The 21703-nt window shown below is 40.3% G+C and overlaps 1 protein-coding gene across 3 annotated transcripts in view; it reads left to right on the top strand.

Annotated features, from left to right (window-relative positions):
- LOC103182138 (tudor domain-containing protein 7) overlaps positions 1-21703 on the top strand; it is a 51305-nt gene that overhangs the window by 15002 nt on the left and 14600 nt on the right. For all 3 annotated transcript variants that reach the window (XM_042337004.1, XM_007899011.2, XM_042337000.1), the window contains 4 exons: positions 2190-2412; positions 11725-11816; positions 12949-13169; positions 19414-20129. In XM_042337004.1, the coding sequence (XP_042192938.1) occupies positions 2190-2412; positions 11725-11816; positions 12949-13169; positions 19414-20129 (1252 nt within the window). The remainder of the gene's footprint in view (positions 1-2189; positions 2413-11724; positions 11817-12948; positions 13170-19413; positions 20130-21703) is intronic.

The following is a 21703-nucleotide window of genomic DNA, read 5'->3' as shown; positions in this document are numbered from 1 at the left end:
GTGTCTAAGGTTATATAATAAGGACAATAGGCATATTGTTTAAACTTCCACCTTTAGAAGCTATTAAAAAAAACATAGCCTATGCCTTTTGGCTTTTCTTACAGGAGGTTATTTTGGTCATACATTGTATTCTATTTTGACTATCAGAGTGTGGTTGTAGTTAGTGCTCAGTATGTTGCTGACAATGTGGAAAGCTGTGTTGGCGGTCATTTGCACCCAAAAGCTGAGATTTACTGTTTACATGATTCTGATTTATTATTCTGCTTGGAACCCCAATTTTGGGGGTTAGCTAACAATAGTTAGTTAGTGCGCACTTTGGATTTTGTCAAAAGTGACCCTAAGCCCAGAAGCCCAATCTGTTGAACTCTACAAACTATGAGCAGGATATAATTATTTTATTCTGACATTGATTTTGTGTCGGGTTCTTCCTTTCCTCCACTTCTTTTCCTCGAATTACAGGGCAATGCATATGTGAGCCAAGAAAGATGAAATCTTTCAAAGAAACAATTCAAAGGATGACTGGCTTCCATTGTCCAGGCTGTGTGTCCGGGATTCTATTAATATAGAAAACAATTTACATTTATACAGCGCCTTTCATGTCGAGAAGTCTCAAAGCAGTCCAATGTTGGTTGCGCATCCCAGTTGGGGTTGAGGCTGAGGGGGATGGAGAAGGGAAAGATGACCAAAAGCGCAAAGAAGCATGTTTTATATTACTATGCGGGATGTAGGATCACTATTAGAAATTGGTACATCAGAAGAAAGTATTTAACACTATGATTGTGACACCGTCACATGGACATAGAGCATATTTTGCCCACAAAATATACAGTCAATTCACTTTACAGTATATAACGTGAAGCGTTTTGAGACGTCTCGAAGACGTGATCAGGTTCTATATCAAATGTAAGGATTATTATTATTATTATCCTGCTCTAGTAGACAGAATCCCTGCAGCTGTGCTGATCAGTAATGGAGCTTGAAGATACGAAAAGCATGACGTTTCTTCCAGTTTGGGCAATAGGAGACATACTTGACCTCTTTGTACTTTTGGAATATAGAATTGAGTTTTCTCAGTGTGCTGGGCTTTTTTTTAAATAGTATCTTAAAATCTTGCACCTGTGCTATAGTTTTTTTGGGGGGGGAGATGAGTGTTCCACAAAGATTAAGATTATTTGGTCTATCCTCACAAGTACTTGTCTGAGGTTGCCTTTGCCTTCATTCAAAGTATTCATCAAGTGGACCCTCTTAGTTAATTACCAAACTAATCCAAGGCTCAGACATCATTAAATGATCAGTAACTTGAATCATTTTTTTTTATTTCATAAAATGCCTGAACTCACATTTTTGAGAAATGGCCTATGGAAAGCTATAAATTTTTGCTTATTTTTTTTATTCCCTCAACAAACAAACGCATCGAGATCTAAAGGAGTTGAAACATCACGGGGGGAAAAAAAATGCAAAAGATAAATGCAACGCTGAGCATTGGTGAAACGATCAGACAGTGATTATGGCCAACCCAGTCGGGACAACTTCACCATCTGTTACTGTTTTTACGGATTGCAGAGAGAATTAAAAATATCACTTAACGCAAAACCAGACGTTTCAACAGCACACTCGGCGTTGTATTCTTATTTGCAAAGCAAAATTTATTTGGAGTGGTCAATCTCCAGTTAGTTTCAATATTATTCATCGGAACTGCACTTTTCGAGCAATCTTCACACCTCTAAAAATGTTGCTCTTAAGATTTTTTTTCTGTACAAGAGAATTTTCATCTGGAAGATTTATTAATTGCAAACGTAATTTTTGTAAAGTTATTTGGCTCTGCTGGGCATTATTGAGTTGTAAACTTGCTGATAGGTGGAGTATGCATTGATGATGGATGAGCAGACCTGCAAGAGTATCTCCCATTCCACCTGGTATTTGGGCGGAAAACAGTTTGGTGAATATTCAATATAATTATCACTGCATCATACATTTCATATGATGAAATTCTCCTGAAATAGGAGTAATATTGTAATATTGGGAGCCTTTTATGCATCCTCTTCCATTAAGTCAGAAATTGTTTCTACATTTTTGGTGGTCTGAGTGTATTAATGGCTTTATAACGGATGCTTTATTTCCATTTGATTATTGAACAAACTGCGGGTATTTTCATTTTATAACTGACTCTTTCGTTCTTGCTTGTCCAGGAAAACCTAAAGCAACTTTAAGGCAGCCAGAATATGTAAATCCGCCTGGAAGAGGAGGCAAGAGGTCAACTCCTGCTTCACGAGGCAGAGGAAACTTGCAAGGTGTCACGAAGTCCGGCTTGGGAAGGGAATTTCTTTCAGAAGCTAAAGTGCACACGCCGATTGGAGGTGGTACCCCTAAGGATGCTTCAGTTCGTAAACCACTTTCTGTTGCGAGCAATAGGTATATTTGCTGCTTTAATTCACGGCACAATGGTTTAATAGATCTATAAAATTCAGCAGCTGATTATTGATTGTGCAAAGTTACATGCCTGGGGTATAATGTTCCTCTTGCAGCAAAATATTTTTCTATTATGATTCCACTTTCAAAGTCACTGCACTTAACAGAATGGAGAATTTCAATCACCACCATATTTGTTGCTTTTCATTGTAGGTAAGTTTAGACATCAAAGTAAATTAGCATAAATTAATGTAAGTGCAGCCATTGCAATTCAGCAGTTCTGGAAATAGCTTACATCAGATAGTTAAATCGGCTTTTATTTGCCAAGATGTATTTCTGGACAACTTGCTCATCCCTTGGTGGGGTATAATTTGTAGTATTTACTAATAAGAAATGTGTCCTAAACTTCGGAATCCTTAAATTGATGAAATATGCATTCTGGAGTGTTTGAAATCCAAACATCTTTGTATCCTTTTTTTGTTAAATTAAGGAAATCTGTTAAATACAGCAAATTAGACTCCATGATGTGGGTGTTGAACCAGGCAGACTATGTAGGCTTTGGTTGTGGATAGAGATTGGTCTTAACAACAACAACAACAACAAGATTCCATTTATAGAGCGCCTTTCACGTCAGGAGGACGTCCCAAGGCGCTGCACAGTTGGGTCATGACCCGAGCAGGGGGGAAATGGTCAGGGTGAGGGGAGGGAAGGGAGGGAGAGAGGAGGGGGGAAATGGTCAGGGTGAGGGGAGGGAAGGGAGGGAGAGAGGAGGGGGGAAATGGTCAGGGTGAGGGGAGGGAAGGGAGGGAGCGAGGAGGAGGAAGAGAGTCGAGAGGGGAGCTGAAGGCACGGTCAAAGAGAATAATTGTGACTGTTGTCAAATGGGAGTTGCTGTCCAGCTCAGGTAGTTGATCGCAGATCACGAGTGGCTCAGTTGAAGGCTGTCTGATCCAATTGTAAACCTGTTTCCTCTTGTTCCTTTCCGAACATATTAAAGTATTGTTCTTAGCTATCTCTATAGGGGCTCCACTGAGATCATAGAATTATACAGCACAGAGGGAGGCGATTCGGCCCATTGTGTCTGCGCTGGCTCTTTGAAAAGAGTTATCCAAATCAATCCCACTCCCCCGTTCTCTCCCCATAGCCCTGCAAACTTGTCCTCCCCAAATAATTATCTACTTCTCTCTTAAAAGTTGTAATCGAATCGGCTTCCACCACCCTTTCACCACAATGATTCCAGGTCCGAACAACTCGTTGTGTGAAAACATTTCTCCTCACCTCCCCTCTGTTTCTTTTAACAACTATTTTAAATCGGTGTCCTCGGGTTACCGACCCACCTGCCAGTGGAAGTTTTGCTTTCAAGACTGAAGAGCCCCAGCTGTTTAATTGTTGCTCATAGTTCATTCCACCAGAAAGGGGGAACATCCTTCAGCGCAAAAAGACAAGGGAGTTTCTCCTAGTGTCTGGCCCAACAATCCCCCAGATAAAATTGGATGGGATAAAACCTCCTGGCCGTTTGTTGGACATTACTGTGCACAAATCTCTTGCCACCTTTGCCTATAAAATAACCACCAAGGTTTAGTTTACTGTAAATCCTATGAAGCTCTTTAAGATGTTCTCCCAACACAAAAAGGGACAACTTTTTCAAACATCCCCCTTGGCAAGTCCCATCCATAGAGTACATGTGCCTCCTGTTCTCCATTTGCTCCATTTGTTCCCTACCCCCTAGTGATGTCTTTGAGTTCCTTGTTCTTGCCTTCAATGCGTTACTCAACCCTGTGTACTCTCTTCTGTGGTTCTACTCCCTCTACTCTAACTCTGACCAGTTACATGTCCCCACTGTACCATCGGTCGACAAGCTTTCAGCCACCTTACCCATGTTCTCTGAAATATTGTCCCTTAATCCCACCACCTCACTCCCTCCTTTTCTGCTCTAAAAGCCTATCTCTTTTACTGCGCCTTCAACCACCTTATACCATTTCCCACCCAACTTTGATTCCCACGCTCTCTGAAAGTGCTTTGCGGCATTCTACTTGAAAAGTACTGTATAAGTGCAAGTTATATTGTTTTACTATTCAACAGCTTGTGTAGCCTGTTGGAAGTTTAGCATCGTAGGAAGATTTAACTAAGAGTAACTGGAAAGAATATAAAAATAGCTTTGCATGCAAATGTACTGTGCATGTATAGATAAAGATTTTTTTCCCCACGTGTTTTTAGTTCTGCCAAAACAATGAGTAAGTAAAGGGGGATTCTGTAGTGTGGAAAATTTGTTCTGCGTTGGCTGCTATTGACCAGTAAGAATTCAAAAGACGTATTTTAAGTACGCAATTTTATTAATGTATTTAACTCTTACTAAGTGGATTATTATTACTTCTTCTGTATCTCACTCAAAGTGGTCATTATTCATGTGTGAATCTTCACATTTAATCTATGGGAGAAAGAGCATCACAGGGTACCAACCTAAACCCGTTTCCTCATTTAGAAGGAACTCTTTTTGGTATTGGAGAGCAATGGCTCTTAATTTAGAGACTCTTTTAGCCATGTGAAACACCTGTTTTTATTCCCCTTTTCTAAGAATTTCCCCTCTTAAAGATGCGTCGTACTGAACATGTGTCCTGAGATTAGTGCATAGGTAACATGACACCTGGACAGGGATCTCCAGGTCCTGCTATCTTTGTTTTCTTCCATGATGGACTTTGCATACATGTACACAGTATAACTTCAGCACACATTAGATTCCCTAACCCTGGGACAATTATTTACCTTCTTAATGTCTCTACTTTCTTGCTCTTCTATTCCAGAAAGATGCCCTACTCAGTTGGTAACAATCTTGCTTTTGACTCAGAAGGTTATGGGTTCAAGCCCCATGTTAATACTGATTATTAACAATAATAATTCTTGCATTTGATATAGCGCCTTATATTGTTGAGACGTCTCAAAGAGCTTCACAGAATATATTGTAATGTGGATTGACTGTGTATCTAGGATAGGACTTTGAGCTCATAGACTTGTTTAGCTCGGGTCCGGAGCTCTGTGTCCAGCACCTTGGGACGTCCTCCCAACGTGAAAGGCGCTTTACAAATGTAATTTTGTTGTTGTTTTTGTTGTTGTTTAGTGCAACGCTGGGCGAGTGCTGCATTGTCAGAGATGCTGTCTGATAAGGTGCTATATCAAATTCAAGAATTATTGTTATTTAAAGGGATTCTTCTAACCCACCCAATTTAATAATGATGAATAGCCATACATGAGACACTAAGTGAACTTTCTCCTTAGACTTACTGTACATTTCCATTTTGTTATGCTTCATTACAGATTTGGATTATTTTATAACCTCAGACACCAATGTAAGTTGTGCATTGGAGCCATTCAAATTGTATTTGAATATTTGCCCAACTTATCTACTAATACCCTGTTCTCTAGCCTAGTTGCCCAACTCTAGCCTACTCCTCTCCCCCTATTGGGTGAGCTTATATTCATTATACTCCCTCTCTCTGGAACTCCATAACTTTGTTTAATGACCTTAAATTCTCCTTCCTTATTCTTGATGAACTCCAGCATCTATGTGACGCACTTCAGAACATTCATCCTATAAGAAGGATGCTATATAAATGCAAGCTGTCGTATGTGTTAGAGCAAGGTAGCTATGTCATCTTTTAAATCTCTGTAAAATATGTAATTTCCTAAATATAAATATTGGTGCAGATCCATAATTTGACATAATGGCTTCCATAACTAATTTAATGGCTTCCGATTGGATTGACAATATTGTTTCTGCTGAGTAGTGAAAGCAAACAGTAACACAGACTGACTGATAATTAAAGTCAGAGGCATTGACACTGAAATGCAAAATCGGTGTTGTCACATCAGTCTTTTTGTTGAATTGCAGATCTGCTTGTTCATCTTATTTTGTCGGCATGCGTTGATGGATTATTCTTTTGTGATGGTACCATTGATTTAGCAGAAACAGCTAATCTGTTTATTTTAAAATGAAAAAGAAGTCAGTAGGTCACAATAAGCAGAATGGCCTGGCACTTCATCATTGTAATCTGACTAAATCCATTAGAATAGTCCGATAAATCCTCCTTTAGCAAATTCCCACAAATGAACCAACAGTACTTTAACAAAATCAAAGCGTGCATGCATTGTGTTCTGTCTAGTGTGCATAAAGCGTAATGCCACCCATTTTAAACATTGCTATTTTCCTTCCAAACTGCATGTTCTATTAAGAGTTTTATTTATGCCAAATATTTCTTATCTCTTGTTGGGTGGCATTATGCTTTATCCCTAAAATCCCTAACAAAAAAAATAATAATTTGGTCACTCAATCCACGACTGTTTGTGGGACACCGCTGTGTGCAATTGGCTACCAGGTTTTGCCCACAAGTATACAATCAATTCACTTTTTACAGTATATTCTGTGAAGAACGTTGAGACATCTAGAAGCCGTGAAAAGCGCTGTATCAAATGCAATGATTATTATTATACAGTGCAGCTGGAAATTAACAAAATCCAACCTATGTGTAGTACATCTTCAAATATCCCTCAATCTCACAAACAGTTGAACCAACTGAAATCGATTTTAAATCAAAATCATAAAAATAAACCTCGCGTTTGAGAAGTATTGATATGATAAGGCAAATCAAAGTGCTTCAAGAGTTTTCCGTAAAGTGTGGTGATTGTATTTGTGGGCAAGCTCTGCAGCCGGTTTCGTATTCAGCGTTGTTCTACAAACATCCAATAAGTGGACTGATATTTTTAATCTGGGAGATTGTTGGCCAGTTCTCCGGGAGAAACTTGCTTTTCTTTTCCAATAATCTCATTAGATATTCAATGTTTAACTGAGTAGGCAGGTGGGGCCTTTGATTAATGTGTCTCCAAAGGATGGCACCTTTGGCAATGCAAACCTGCCCAATACTGGACTGGAGCGTCAGCCTGGACTGTGTGCTTGAAATCCTGACTTGGGCCTTGAACCCACAACATTTTTACTTTGGGGCAAGAGTTCTACCAAATGAGCCAGGCTAATGCCTAAATTAATGTACTTGTGTTCCCTAAAACTATAGTTGGGTACAAGGACTGCAAAAATCAGAGACCAATAATTAGGACCAACAAAAAAAAAAGTTGTTTTTTGAACTGCTTGCAGCAACTGGAACTAGTCTTGAGTTTGAATTAAGTAAGTGGTATGTTTTGCAGCAGCAAAAAAACAATGGCAGAATAACACTGTGGTCGAATTTGTTCCTTCAAGGGAGAATTTCAGATCCTGAATTCCATATTTGTTTCTTTAACCTTCCAAAAAAACCCTATTAGCTTTGTGGTTTGACCTTTGATTTTGTCATTAAGCTTCCTGGTATTGGAGATAGTTGTGCTGAGGTAAGGGAAGTTCTTAAGTGTTAAATTCATTACCATCATTGCTATCAATCATTATTGATGGCAATGTCTAGACATTCTTTGGTGCTGGCTGAATTATCAGTTCTGTCTCTATTATGTTAGTCAGGCCTAACCTCTTCTTGAAAGTGGCAAAAAATCAATTACCTGTTGCAAATCTTGAAAGTGAAGCAGCAGAAATGCATGCCAGTAAAGGCATCAACAAAATAAGAGCTCACACAAGATATTTTTGCTTCCCATTGCTTAAAATTGAAGAATCTTCCATGCAGCAGCAACAGCAGCAATTTGCGTTTATATAAGTGGATCTGAAACTTACCACAGCACTATTCGAAAAGAGAAAGGAGTTTCTCAGTGTTCTGGCCAGCAATCCCCCAAATAAAATTGATCATTCACTCCATGGCTATCTGTGGACACTGCTTTTGGCTAACAAATACAGTCACTGCATTTTACACTAAATCCTGTGAAGAACTTTTGAGGCATCTGCTGAACGTGAAAGTACTATATCAGGTGCATGGATTAGTTATATAGTTATTTTTATGATGCTAGGATGTCTCGAAAGTGCTTCACAGCACTGATGGAGCCACGGTTAGGGGCAGAAGAGAAGAAAAGGTGGCTGAAGGTATGGGCAAAGAGCTGAGTCTTAATGCAGGGTTAGGCAGAGAGACTGATGGATTTCCAGATAGTGGTAGCACATTGTCTGAAAGCGCACCCACCAGTGGATGAGGTAATGGGCGTGCGGAGTTTGGTACCGGTGAGCATACAGGCAATGAAGTTTGGTCTAATCTGGAATTTGTGGTTGCCATGATGGCGTTTGAGAAATCTAATCTGGTGTTAACAAATGGGTCAGTGAGCAATGGAAGTTTTGGCTGCATTTTGTTTGAGATAGGAGGAGCCAGACAAGCTATGTGAAGATGAAGAAAGGGTCTCAGTGGGGAACTGAATGTGAGGAAGGAGAGCTGAGGATCAAACCGAACACCTCGTTTGTGTGCACTGGTTCAGTGAATGTGTGTGTGAGTGGGGGAGGTGGGCAGGGAGGTTGAGGAGGTCAGAGCAAAGTGAGAAGTTGGCGAGACCCTTGGAGGAAGGCTTCAGTCTTGTCCGTGTTGAGCTGCAAGAAATTGACGCCTTGATGTCTAACACACAGGGAGACGAGCTATCAGTGGATCAGTCACTGTATTACAGGATCATGGTTTTTTTGTGAATCGACATATTCTTCACTGGACGCATCCTTCACCATCAGAATCTAATTCCTTTCTCTGTGCCTTGCAAGGGAATATGGGATCCTGCATTTTAAGGTTTTCCTCCACAATCATGTCAAAGTGAACCCACGTTCCTTGTATGGAGTACACACTCTTTGTAGCATGGGGAAAGGGATGTTTATAAGCAACATCTCAGTGCAATGACATCACAAACATCTTCAAGAGATGTCATCCCCTGGACATGATCATTCCCTGCAAAACCCCTGGGGGGGAGCAAGTTATCTCCGAAAAGTGAAGGCAGCTCTACAAAGTAGGTAATCTTTTTCTCTGCCATTGCATGTTTAAATAGAACCTGAACCAAGCGCTCTTTTTTTTTTAAAAAAAAAGAGAAATCAAACCAAGCTAAAAACCTAAAAGGTATTCAGACAGATAATGGCTCGTAGAAGCGTTACACCTGTACTATATAAGCAAGCCTGCGATTGTACAGACCTTCGTGCAATCAGCAGGCGCGTATCAGCTTGTTTCACTCTCACTTGTGTGTTTATCCCCCCCGTTTTTATTATTTTTATGGTATGCAAATATTTAATATGACATGGGATTATTTGAAATTTTACATGAAATCAATTTTCAGTTGGTTACCAAGGAAACTATTACCTGTTCACTATGGTCTATAAGATACCTAAATATTGAATTTGTATATATCGTGAGGTTAGGAAAAGTCACTTGGGCCCCTTTGATTTTTATTGAGACCTCCAAGGTTTAAGGGGCTCAAAGCCAGTCTTTACAAGTCCAGCTATTTAATGTTAATTTGATAAAGATGTCATAAGGAAAATTTCCAAATATTACAGATAATAAGGTGATAGGAACTAGTTTACAAAGAGGGGGAATTGGAATTAGAATACTTCAGTATGGGATGTATCTGTGGAGTCCCGTCGCTTAGAGCACTCGCCTCACAAGCGAGCGAGCTGGGTTCAGTTGCTGGTAGGGCGAAATGTTGGGCAAGTTTCCTTACTCCACACGCCTCTGTTTACCTAGCAGGAAGTAAGAACCTGTTAATCGATTGGTGGTTGGCTTTTCCAGTGGTAATAATTCCTTCAAAAAAACAGTCGTAATAAATTGGTCACTTCAATCCACGACTGTTTGTGGGACGCTGCTGTGCGCAATTGGCTGCCGCATTTCGCCCACAAAATATACAGTCGATTCACTTTACAGTATATTCTGTGAAGCGCTTTGAGACGTCTCAAAAAGACGTGGTAAGGCAATGTATCAAATGCAATGGTTATTATTCTTACTTCAGATAGACCACAAAAACTCCTTTTATGATGTAATTTCACTGATGAAATAGAAGGCAGCGCAAATAATTAGAAACACTACAGCAGACCAGAACAATTTGGATCTCTTTGATAACTAATCCAGTAGGTAGCAGATGTATTTTGATGTGGATAAGTAAAGATAATTGCTATGGGAACAAGGATGTAGAAGAGGGAGTATGTATTTCCACAAAACAGCCATTTATTAAGTCAACAGAATTGAACCTATCAGAAAAATATCAGTGGAAATCGTGAACAAATCTACAAAATGTTTGGATGAATTCAATAATGATCTTATTGACATTTAATCAGAAGAATATACTTTTGTAAAGTTCTAGTTAATACTCATAGAACAGATAAAATTCCCCTTGAATGGGGTACAGAGGATTGAAATGGTTGTGAAAAGTTTGAGCAAATCGGGTTTGTTCTCTTTAGAAAAGAGGAGACTGAGGTAATTCCATGCTTCGGATGAAACGTTAAACCGAGGTCCCGTCTGCCTGTTCAGGCGGACGTTAAAGATCCTGTGGCATTATTCGGGGTGGGTGGGGGGGTGGGTTCCTCTCGTGTCCTGGCCAACAATCCTCCAAATATTTGTCCTATTTTTAAATTTCCATTAACAATAGAATAGGTTTCTTACATTTTGCTGGATACAATATTCTAAGTTTGTCTCTACCGTCCTCATCCCTCCTCCCTCGTGGCTGCATTGAGTTTACTCATAAATACATTGACGCCTTCTGGTTCAGAAGTGCACCGCTGGGAAAAGATGCGTCTCAAAAAAATCTTTTACAACAACCTGCGCTTACATAGCTCCCTTCACTTAAGATAGCATCTTGTAGCACTGCAAACTCTTGGATATGCTAGTGACTATCTTATTGTTTATACCCCTGTTATGGATTCACCAACATGTGAAAACAACTTGCTTATGTGTGTGGCAACTTATCGTAATTTTAAACATCTTTATCATATCCCTTCCCAAATGCCTCATCTCCAGAGAAAAATCTGTCCCGATCATATCCAAGTAAGTCTGTGCTGCACTTGCCCAACCTGCTTCAATATGCTTCTTATGGTATGGTGACCAGAACTGCACACAGCGCTCCAAATGAGGTCTGGCACACACAGTATGTACATTTTTATTTTTGCAGTGGACAAGATTTAGGAAATACTGATTTGTCCTATATTAACATTTCCATTTACAATGGAATTTTTTTTTACTACTGTAAGAGAAATGAATTCCTTGTTTTGACAGATATTATGGTACTGTGCCTCTTCTAGACAAAGTAAAGCACAATAAGTTAATGTAGGCAATACAGTAAGGAATTCTCAGCTGTCTTGCTTGTCTTACCCATTTAAAGTTTGATGATCACACCTAGATAGATTACTGAATTTTAAGATTTCTAATCTTAAGTGTCATTTTCTCCGAACAGATCTGAAAAAAGGCCACCTCTTTCATTTCCTCCAAGATTTCAGAAGGAGCTTCAGGTGCATTTGGCCAAAAATACACCAAGTGAGCAGACTGGTACGTAGTGTCAGTTTTTTTATTTTCATTTACAATATTTACATAACCTGTATATAGCACAGGATACAATGGCATCCTCTTCAAGCGCATATGATGTTTTCCAATGTTCCTTTCATCTTTCACACATCCACCATTCTACTGTTTTACTTTCCAACTCTCAAAGATTACTCCTTGAAGCATCAAATTGACTTTATCGCTGTGATTTGAATACATTTCTTTGTTTCTGGATAATTCTATCTTTCAGTGAAAGGGTAAACCACAATCCAATTTACTTTAATTTTGCTGTTGACAAAGTCGTGAGAGAAAGAGGTTCAAGACGGGCATAGTTTAGCCATTGGGGGAGTGGGGGCTGTTGCATTGTCTGAGATACTGTCGTTTGGATGAGACGGTTAAACCGAGATCCCGTCTACCTGTTAAGGTGGACGTTAAAGATCCCATGGCACTATTCAGAAAGAGAAGTCTCCTGATATCCTGGCCAACAATCCCCAAATAAGATCGGTCGCTTGCTTCATGATTGTTTGAGGGACACTCCTGTGCACAAATGTGCTGCTGTGGTTGGCCACAAATACAGAGCCACTTCATTTCACAGTAAATCTGGTGAAACGCTTTCAGACGTCCTTCAGACTTGATAAAGTGCGATACCAAATGCAAGGATTATTAGCTGCATTTTGTTGAAGACTGCTTTTGATGGATTTGAGGGACATAACTCGCCATTAATGTAAAGAGCCTTTATTAAGTAATGGTATTAAATCAGTGCATTTCCAAATCAGATTTTTTTTTTACCTTGGCAGCATTTAATATTCAAATAGCCACCGAGTGGTGTGTGTTTAAATATTTACTATTACAACATGTTGGTCTTTAACATGTACCTTTTAATGCCCTGATCCACCGATTAGGCTTGTGCCTGCGGAAGCTTGGGGAATTATTCTGCATTCCTGTGGTAGGAGAAACAGCTGGGTTATCTCCACTAAGATTGTAAGAGTTGGTGTAAGAACATTAGTTCCATTTGCTCTCAAATCACGCACCTGCTAAAACTGCAAAACACATTAGCTTTTCAATTTGATTTTATTCCTATTGTTCTTCAGAAAAGAATACTAAGTTGTGATGCAATTTCATTTTTTTCAAACTCCAGGTGTTTGGAGTGAATCTGTGGATACAGGAAAATCCAATTTAACAACCTCTAAATCCAGCTACAACGCTGAATTAGTGCAGTCCCGATTGAAAGAGATTTTGAATAAATATACCAATGGAGTATGGGTTTCCAAATATCCACAGTTGTACAAGAAGATGTTCAATGAAGAGCTCCATCAGGATGTTTTAAAGCAGTTAGAAACCTGGACCCATATATGCACGGTGAGTGAAATATTCTTTACAGCAAAACGGACTCTTTTGAATATTATGCTCGCTGAAGTCACTTTTGAATAGTAATAGCATATCTATTTATTATTAGCTCCTACTTTTCCCCTTAGATTCATAATGGTATGATTTGGCTTTACATGTAAAATATTTTAAATATAAATGTTTAATTTTTGTGTGAACCTTATAAATTATGCGCATTTAATTGATTTGCACTTTCAAAGTAAAATGAGTGGAGGTTTGTGAAGTTGCATTTTTCCTCTGCTTTGGTGAAAAATATAATCAAAGCAGTGTTGCCTTCCCACACGTACTGTCTTACCCTTTCCTGGTATCTTCTGTATGTACCACATACCCTCTCCATTTTTTGTAATTGGAAAAAGCGTCATGTTTGTTTTAAGTGGAACTTGAATGGAGCTTCTCTTGGGATAGAATGGTAATTAGAGAGAAAAGATGCAAAAGTAGGATTTAAAGAGGAGAAACTGGGAATTCGATTCAGTAGCATAGAAAAAACAAAGTATAAAGAGTCTCTTAAGAGTTTCTTATAGAAACCTATAAGATTATTAAGGGGCACGACAGAATAGATAGTGGGAGACTTTTTCCCCTGGTTGGAGAAACTATAACCAGGGGTCACAGTCTTAAAATTAGGGGTAAGCCCTTTTGCACTGAGTTGAGGAAAAACTTCTTCACTCAGAGCGTAGTGAATTTATGGAATTCTCTACCCCAAAGGGCTGTAGATGCTCAGTCCTTGAACATATTCAAGACTAAGATTGATAGATTTCTTGTGGATAAAGGGTTTAGGGATATGGGGATAAGGCGGATAGGTGGAGTTAGAATAGATCAGCCATGATCTTATTGAATGGCGGGGCAGGCTGGAGGGGCCGAATGGCCTACTCCTGCTCCTAATTCTTATGTTCTTATATTCTATGTTCTCTTCATTGCTCTATTTAGTTCTGCCACAACGTCCAACATCAAGAATTCTCTCACCATATCTGTTAGATTCATCACTCTAAGGGCTCAGACTTGGTTCAAATGATATTCACCTAATGTTCTCAAGTGTCTACCTTTTGATGTAGTTTTTGCATTCTTCTGTTTTATTCCACAGGCCTAACCTTATTCTGTGTCTATTTTCTCATGTTTATCCCTCTTCTGTATTTTTTATTTCTCCCAATCTGTTTCACAATGCACTACCTCAGTTTCTCTTGCATCATAATATTTTGTTTGTGTTATGCTATCTCTGTAAAGTTATGTTTTTTGTGCCTATGTTGATTTCAAACTAATTTCCCAAGGCAAAATGGTGGTTGAATTCAAAAGTGCATATCAAAAAATATTCTTCTACTCTATTTCATATGGAGTCCATTTACCCTATATTTCATATTGTATATCTGCACCACTGTAGCTATTTTCCTTCCATCTATTTCTTGCCCTTTTTTTTGTCTCATGGAAAATGAATGAACTTTTTGTGATGCTCCTTGGGAATAATGTTCAAGGTATCAGCCAACAGGTTTTTTAAGGGAGACAACAATAACACAATTACATTTGTAAAGTGCCTTTCACTTCAGGAGGATGTCCCAAGTCACTGACAGTCAAGGATCAGGACCGAAGCGTGAGGGGGCAGAGTTGGGATGAGGGAGGGCAGAGAGGTAGGAGGGCAGCTGAAGGCCTGGTCAAAAAGGAGGGTCTTGTGTCGTGCCTTGAAGGAGGCAAGAGAGGGAGCAAGGTGAAGGGATTTGGGGATGGAGTTCCAAAGGGTTGAGGCAGAGTTTGAAAGCAGACATTGTTTGTGCAAGGTAAACAATACTATATTGTGGAAATGTTGTAGAAAGCATAATATTCAATTTTTATAATGGCACTGACTGAATTAAGTAGAGCAGTGATCACTACAATATAGCCAGAGGGAAATAGGCCCCATAACCCTTTACCATAACTAAGCTCAGGTGAACTTATGAGCTTAAACATCATTTGAAAAGCTGTCTCCTTAACACTCCAGGAGAAAAGCTGGAATGTTAATTGCACACTTAAGCACACTTATAATTCCCTCTATCCACATGGTTCACACAGCTCACATAATAGAAGTCACTGTTTTATAGTTACGATACAATATGAGAAGATTGAGCATAAAAAATTATAATAGTGTTTTAATAACGTAAATATGTGATGAATAAGAGTAGATTTGACCAGGTATGAAAGTGCATTTCTTTTGTGAAAACATTCCTTAAAGTTTGTATTCAGTATAACTGCTGGACATGTACAGTATTATGTAAGTAAATGATTTTAAGTAGAATTTATTTGACTAAAATGTCTTACGATATTTAAATCTTTGGTTTACAAATGGTCCAAGCTTTTCCCTATGATTCCCAAATGTGTGTATTTTTGTCAGGCTCCTGTCTATCTGCTCCATGTGAGTGGTTCCCTTTTTAGCTCTCTCCAAGTTGGATCCTTGCATTTGATGTAGCGCCTTATCAAATCGTTGAGACCTCTCAAAGAGCTTCACAGTGTATACATATATATATTACTGTTAATAATAATAATCCTTGCATTTGATATAGCGCCTTCTCATGTTTTCGAGACATCACAAAGTGCTTCACAGAATATACCATAAAAGTGAATTGACTACATTTTGTGGGCGAACCGCGTACAGCAGTGTCCCACAAACAGTCGTGGATTGAGTGACCACATTATTATTATTTATTTTGAAGGGATCATTACCCCTGGAAAATGATCTGCCAATCGACTAACAACCAGGTTCCTACTTACTGAATTAAGTAGAGCAGTGATCACTACAATGTAGCCAGCGAGAAATAGGACCCATAACCCTTTACCATAACTAAGCTCAGGTGTACTTATGAGCTTAAACATCATTTGAAAAGCTGTCTCCTTAACACTCCAGGAGAAAAGCTGGAATGTTAATTGCACACTTAAGCACACTTGTAATTCCCTCTATCCACATGGTTCACACAGCTCACATAATAGAAGTCACTGTTTTATAGTTACGATACAATATGAGAAGATTGAGCATAAAAAATTATAATAGTGTTTTAATAACTTAAATATGTGATGAATAAGAGTAGATTTGACCAGGTATGGTCACTACCTCACCCCTCACGCGGCTGAAACTCTGGTCCACGCCTTTATCACCTCAAGGCTGGACTATGGGAACTCTCTCCTCGCCGGTCTTCCCGGCCCTCCCTCCACACTGCAGGTCATTCAGAACTCTGCAGCTCGTGTACTGTCCCGCACCAGACACCGCGACCACATCACTCCCACCCTCGCTCGCCTCCACTGGCTCCCCATCCCCCAGAGGATCGAATTCAAGATCCTCATCCTCACCTACAAGGCCATTCACGGCCTCGCTCCCTCCTGCCTCTCCGACCTACTATCCCCCTACTACCTGCCCGTACCCTCCGTTCCTCTGGCTCCGGTCTGCTCCACATCCCCCGCCCCAACCGCCCTACTATCGGTGGTCGGGCCTTCAGCCTCTCAGCCCCGAGGCTCCGGAACTCCATCCCCAGTGCCTTCGCCGCCTCCTCCCTTTCCTCCTTCAAGGTTGGTCTCAAGACTTTTCTCTTTGACCGTGTCTTCAGCTCCCCTCTCGACTCTCTACCCCCTCCTCGCTCCCTCCCTTCACTCCCCTCACTCTGACCATTTCCCCCCAATGCTCGGGTCCTGACCCAACTGTATAGCGTCTTGGGACGGCCTCCCAACATGAAAGGCGCTCAATAAATGGAATCTTGTTGTTGTTACTGCTGGGTAAACAGAGGCGTGTGTGTGGCGTAAGGAAACTTGCCTAAGGTTTCGCCCAACACAAAACAATTTTGCGGGCGAAATTGTACTTGGCAAAACCCTGAATTCTACGATCTGAGAAAATGCCTGAATTTTCTTTCTGGGTTTCTGCAAGGTCTCAGTTTAATTTTTTTGAAATCTATTGCAGGAGGTTAGGTTCTGCCGTTTGATGGTCAAGCCTTTTTTTTATTTTGGTGCCTTTTCTGATATATTTATCATAGAAATATGAAAGAAAGTGGGGATTTAAACTTCCCTCAGAACCGAATAGAGCAACATTCAATGGTGAACTTGGTATTAAAACTGTCTTTTTCAGGACTTCATAGCCTTCGTCTTTGTAATGAAGTCTTCAGTGACATTGAAGACTTGTGTGTGTTAGTCTGGCGCAGTGGTAGCACTTTCATCCCCGAGTCAGAAGGGTTCAAGCCCCACAACGACTTAGATAAGGCGATATATCAAAACAAGGATTATTATTATTTAGTATTAGGATAGAATGGCAGCACCTGCTCTGCAGGCATTTGCTTCTGTTTTTACCCAGTGGGTAATAAAACAATTAACATCGCTGAGGATCGCTTGTTGTATTGGGCTGAGTGGTGACTTTACTTGGTTAGATATCTGGTTGTCACTGAAACAACTCAAGGAAACAGTGCTCTGCAGGAAGGTGCATATCCTCAGAAATAGTGGTGCTGGCAAGATTGATGAGAGAACCACAGGGATATTACCAGGATTGGACTGACGCTCAAAAATGGATGTTGTAGCCTGGCATACGAGATCCTGCCGCAAACCAAAAAAGTACATCCCTTTCATTGGTTTACATCTTTTACTTGCTGTCAGAAAATAATATGAAAGGAAACTGGTTAAGTACAAGAAGTGGTACTGGGAATCGATAGCTTCAGTGGAGTATCTCGCTCTGGAACGCTATCCCCCAGTGCCTTCGCCGCCTCCTCCCTTTCCTCCAAGGCCGGTCTCAAGACCTTTCTCTTTGACCGAGCCTTCAGCTCCGCTCTCGACTCTCTACCCCCTCCTCGCCCCCTCCCTTCCCTCCCCTCACCCTGACCATTTCCCCTCAATGCTCGGCTCCTGACCCAACTGTACAGCGCCTTGGGACGTCCTCCCGACGTGAAAGGCGCTCTCTAAATGGAATGTTGTTGTTGTTGATGACATGGACTGAATAGTATTTGTGTGCTGTAAACTTTCTACAATTTTCTTGCTTTTGTGAATGTCTTTATTGCACTTCGTTTTCTGGCCTTTTCTTATTCTGTAATTCCTCTCCTAATTTTTCTTTAATTTTCTCTCCTGCCTTCTCTGCTTTATCCTTTATGTACACTGACATTTGTTGGCGGTTGTTAATTTATAATTCTCTCTTCAAAAACCCTTACACCACCTCACCTCCTCCATGATTCCATTACTGTTCTCCAACCAGCCTCACACATTAAGTTAGTTGCATACCAAGGAAGGCAAAGCTTTCCTGCAAACTCCATGAGAATAAGACTATTCTGTAACCGTTTAACTTGTTTGACTTTTCCTCACCAGCTCTGCCTCCCATTAGTATGAAATTGACTCCTGTGATAGTGGAAGGGTTAGCTATTGAGATTTTGGTTGAAGGAGTGGGGAATATTTTAGCCTTCAATGGAGAGAGAAATGAGTTCACCACATGAGTTGATGAATTTGAGATTAAAAAGCATATTGCACAAATGTTTGAATGTACAATATCTGTTGATTTGCATTAGTGCCTTTAGCACATGGGACCAGATGTACTCAGTGACGACTCAAGAATAGACGGAAGCTTTATTATGCAAACTGAGAACACCTTGTTCCATATTGGCACCATTTTTTCACCTGACCATTTAATCCTTGCACTTTTTTTTTTGTGTGGCACCTTTCACATCAGGAGGATGCCTCGAAGCGCTTCACCGGATTTACTGTAAAGTGTAGTTACTGTGTATTTTGTAGGTGACCACAGCAGCCAATTTGTGCACAGCAATGTCCCAAAAGCATCTATGAAGTGACCAATGTAATTTGGAGGACACCAGTATAAACTCCTTCGTGCCCTGGGACCTTTACCACCCATGAATAGGCAGAAGGAACCTTGGTTTCTCTCACTCAGGTCTGTGTGACACTGATTACCACCAAGTCGTTGAGGAGCCATCTCAAGGACAGTTTCTTTGGTGGTAATGGTACTTTTGAATCAAGCTTCGTCATCCTGAGGTTAGAGCAGAATGAACTTACCCCAATTATTTAGTTTGCATTATTGGCTTCAGTTTGATCTTTAAAGTGATTTGCTTGCCACTGCTATTAGTCTGATTAATAAAAACTCCCTGTGGGACATTCCGTGCTTTGTGTATCACATGCAGTTTTATTTTTGGGTGAGAAGGAAGACAGCAACATCTCTTGCTGCCAACAACTTCCATATTTTTACTTTTTGGATGAACTGAACATCTGTTCCTTACTTTTTCTTGTTCAGGTTGAAAAGTCATCTGGCAGCGGTTTGGCAGAATTGCTACTTTATCCTGCAAAGAGTGGTCACGCGCAAAGGAAGGGGAGCTTTAACCAGAAGACGGCTGACAAGAACCAGGAGGCTTCAGTTTCCAACAAACCTGTCACTCAAGGAGGAAAGCAAGCTGCAGCTAAAACCCAACCTGCAACAGACACGGATATAAAAGAAAACTTAATTGAGTTGTTGCAAAAGTACAGCAGTGGTCTTTGGGCCAACGCACTGCCAAAGTTGTTTGAAGAAACCTACAAGATGCAGTTTCCTCAGAATATTTTGGATAATCTTGACTGTTTGTCTGAGATTTGCACCGTGGATTATGCAGTGTCTGGTGATCGCAAAAAGGCAATTCTTTACGCAAAAGCAACAAAGAACGATGACGAGCAAAGTGAGAAACCACGAGAGATTCCCTCTCCTGTACCAGTGACTCCCACTGCTTTGGTGAAACCAGATGTGAAAAGCGAGAAGATCAATGAGGATGGCACTGGTGTAGGACTTCGTACACCTCATAAAACCTGTGTTAATACTGACCTCCTTGCATTAGCTGAAAATGAAATGGCTTTGATTTCTCACGAATTTACAGAAACTTGCACTGTGCAGCCACTTCCTCTCCCTCTAAGCATTCCAGTGGAACAGTTCCCATCTGTCTTGGTGGTTGAACTGAACACCACTGATGAAGCTGTCATAAGGTGAGACCTTCTCAACATGTGCCATTTATCCAGATTAACGCAGAAAGGAGGTGAACTTTATTAGTGATAACTTAATCAAACCAATAGAGGGTAAATTTAAGCTTTTATTGAAACGTAATCTTCATCAACGACAACAACTTGCATTTACATAGCGCCCTTCGCACGGGTAGAGTCCCGGAGCACTTGACCATGGAGGAGCGGGAGGTGACTGCAAGCACGATCAAAGAGGAAGGTCTTTAGGCGTGATTTGAAAGTGGGGCGGGAGCAAGGGGAAGAGATCGGGGGAGAGAGTTCCACAGTTTTAGGGCGCGGTGGCTGAAAGCACAGCCAGTGTCGGTGGAAGGGACGAGGAACAAACAGGAGGCCGGAGCCAGCCAAGCAGAGGCAGCGGGTGGGGGGTGGGAAGCAAATCGGATAGGTAGGGAGGTGCGAGGGCCTGAATGGATTTGAGAACGAGTGAGGAGCTTGAAAACGATCCGGTCGGTAAGTAGGAGCCAGTGGAGCCTGACAAGGACTGGTCTGATGGGGTTATCAAAGCTCATATTGGCTTTTTGGGGACATGGTAATATCCTTTGAAATGGGTAGAATTTGCAGTAGAGCTTGCTAAGGTTCTTGAAGATATGTTCTTGTATTCAGTTCCTCTTACCTCTCCACTCAAAATGACAAATTTGTGTGCATTACTTTGAACAAATAAGAATGTAATGTAAAAATTATTCAATCTCCATTAGAAATGCAACACTACAGATAATGCAATATACTAGTGACACATAGAATAGAAAAATTTTAGATATAATTAAATGAGTAATGTTTTCTCAATTTACTTGCTTTTTTGACTAAAGTATTCCAAGAGAACATTTGTTGATTTATCATATTTTGTCATCTAGTAAGGGCCAGAACAATATTCAAAAGTAAAAAGGTATAGATGTATAGAATATGACTTCCTCACAGTTTATAGCACATCATCCAGTATTCTCACTATAAATAGTTATTGGGCTTAGAAGGTCTCAATTGTTAGCCAAAATAGTTTTCTCTTAAAAGACATACTGAAAAGAATGAGAATGGTCATAATATTGGAAACGTAGGATGTATAAGCCTACGCAATTTACTTATATATTAACGTTTATGTATTCTAACTTAAAATATTCTGCTTGCGATTTGAATACCTTTACTGTTGGTGCATCCCTTATTTTACACTGCACAACATTGTATAAAATATCAAACTGCAGGGCAGCATTGAGGCATCTTGCCAGCTGATGTAGACCGACCGATTTTAGACCTCTGAGTAATGTATGTGGGTCATAAATGTTTTTTATAACCAATTCGTTTAAAGCAAAACTAAAATAGAATTTTTCTTCCCCTCCCCTGGTGCAGGGAAAATATAAAATGCCCACTTGTGCAGCAGAGGGTAAGTTTAAAACAAACTGCAAAGAGTATAGAGGGAGTGTGGGGTAGTTGACCTGGACTTCTTGGTGGTAACACTGGTTGTGAAAGCTTCATTTCTCAACTATCTCCATTCAGTGCACAATTATTGTCAACTCATCTCTCTAAGCACAAGACATCAGCAACCCTTACAC

Source organism: Callorhinchus milii, unplaced genomic scaffold, assembly GCF_018977255.1.
Source record: "Callorhinchus milii isolate IMCB2004 unplaced genomic scaffold, IMCB_Cmil_1.0 Scaffold1, whole genome shotgun sequence".
NCBI lineage: Eukaryota > Metazoa > Chordata > Chondrichthyes > Chimaeriformes > Callorhinchidae > Callorhinchus > Callorhinchus milii.
This window is presented reverse-complemented; position numbering and strand designations above follow the sequence as displayed.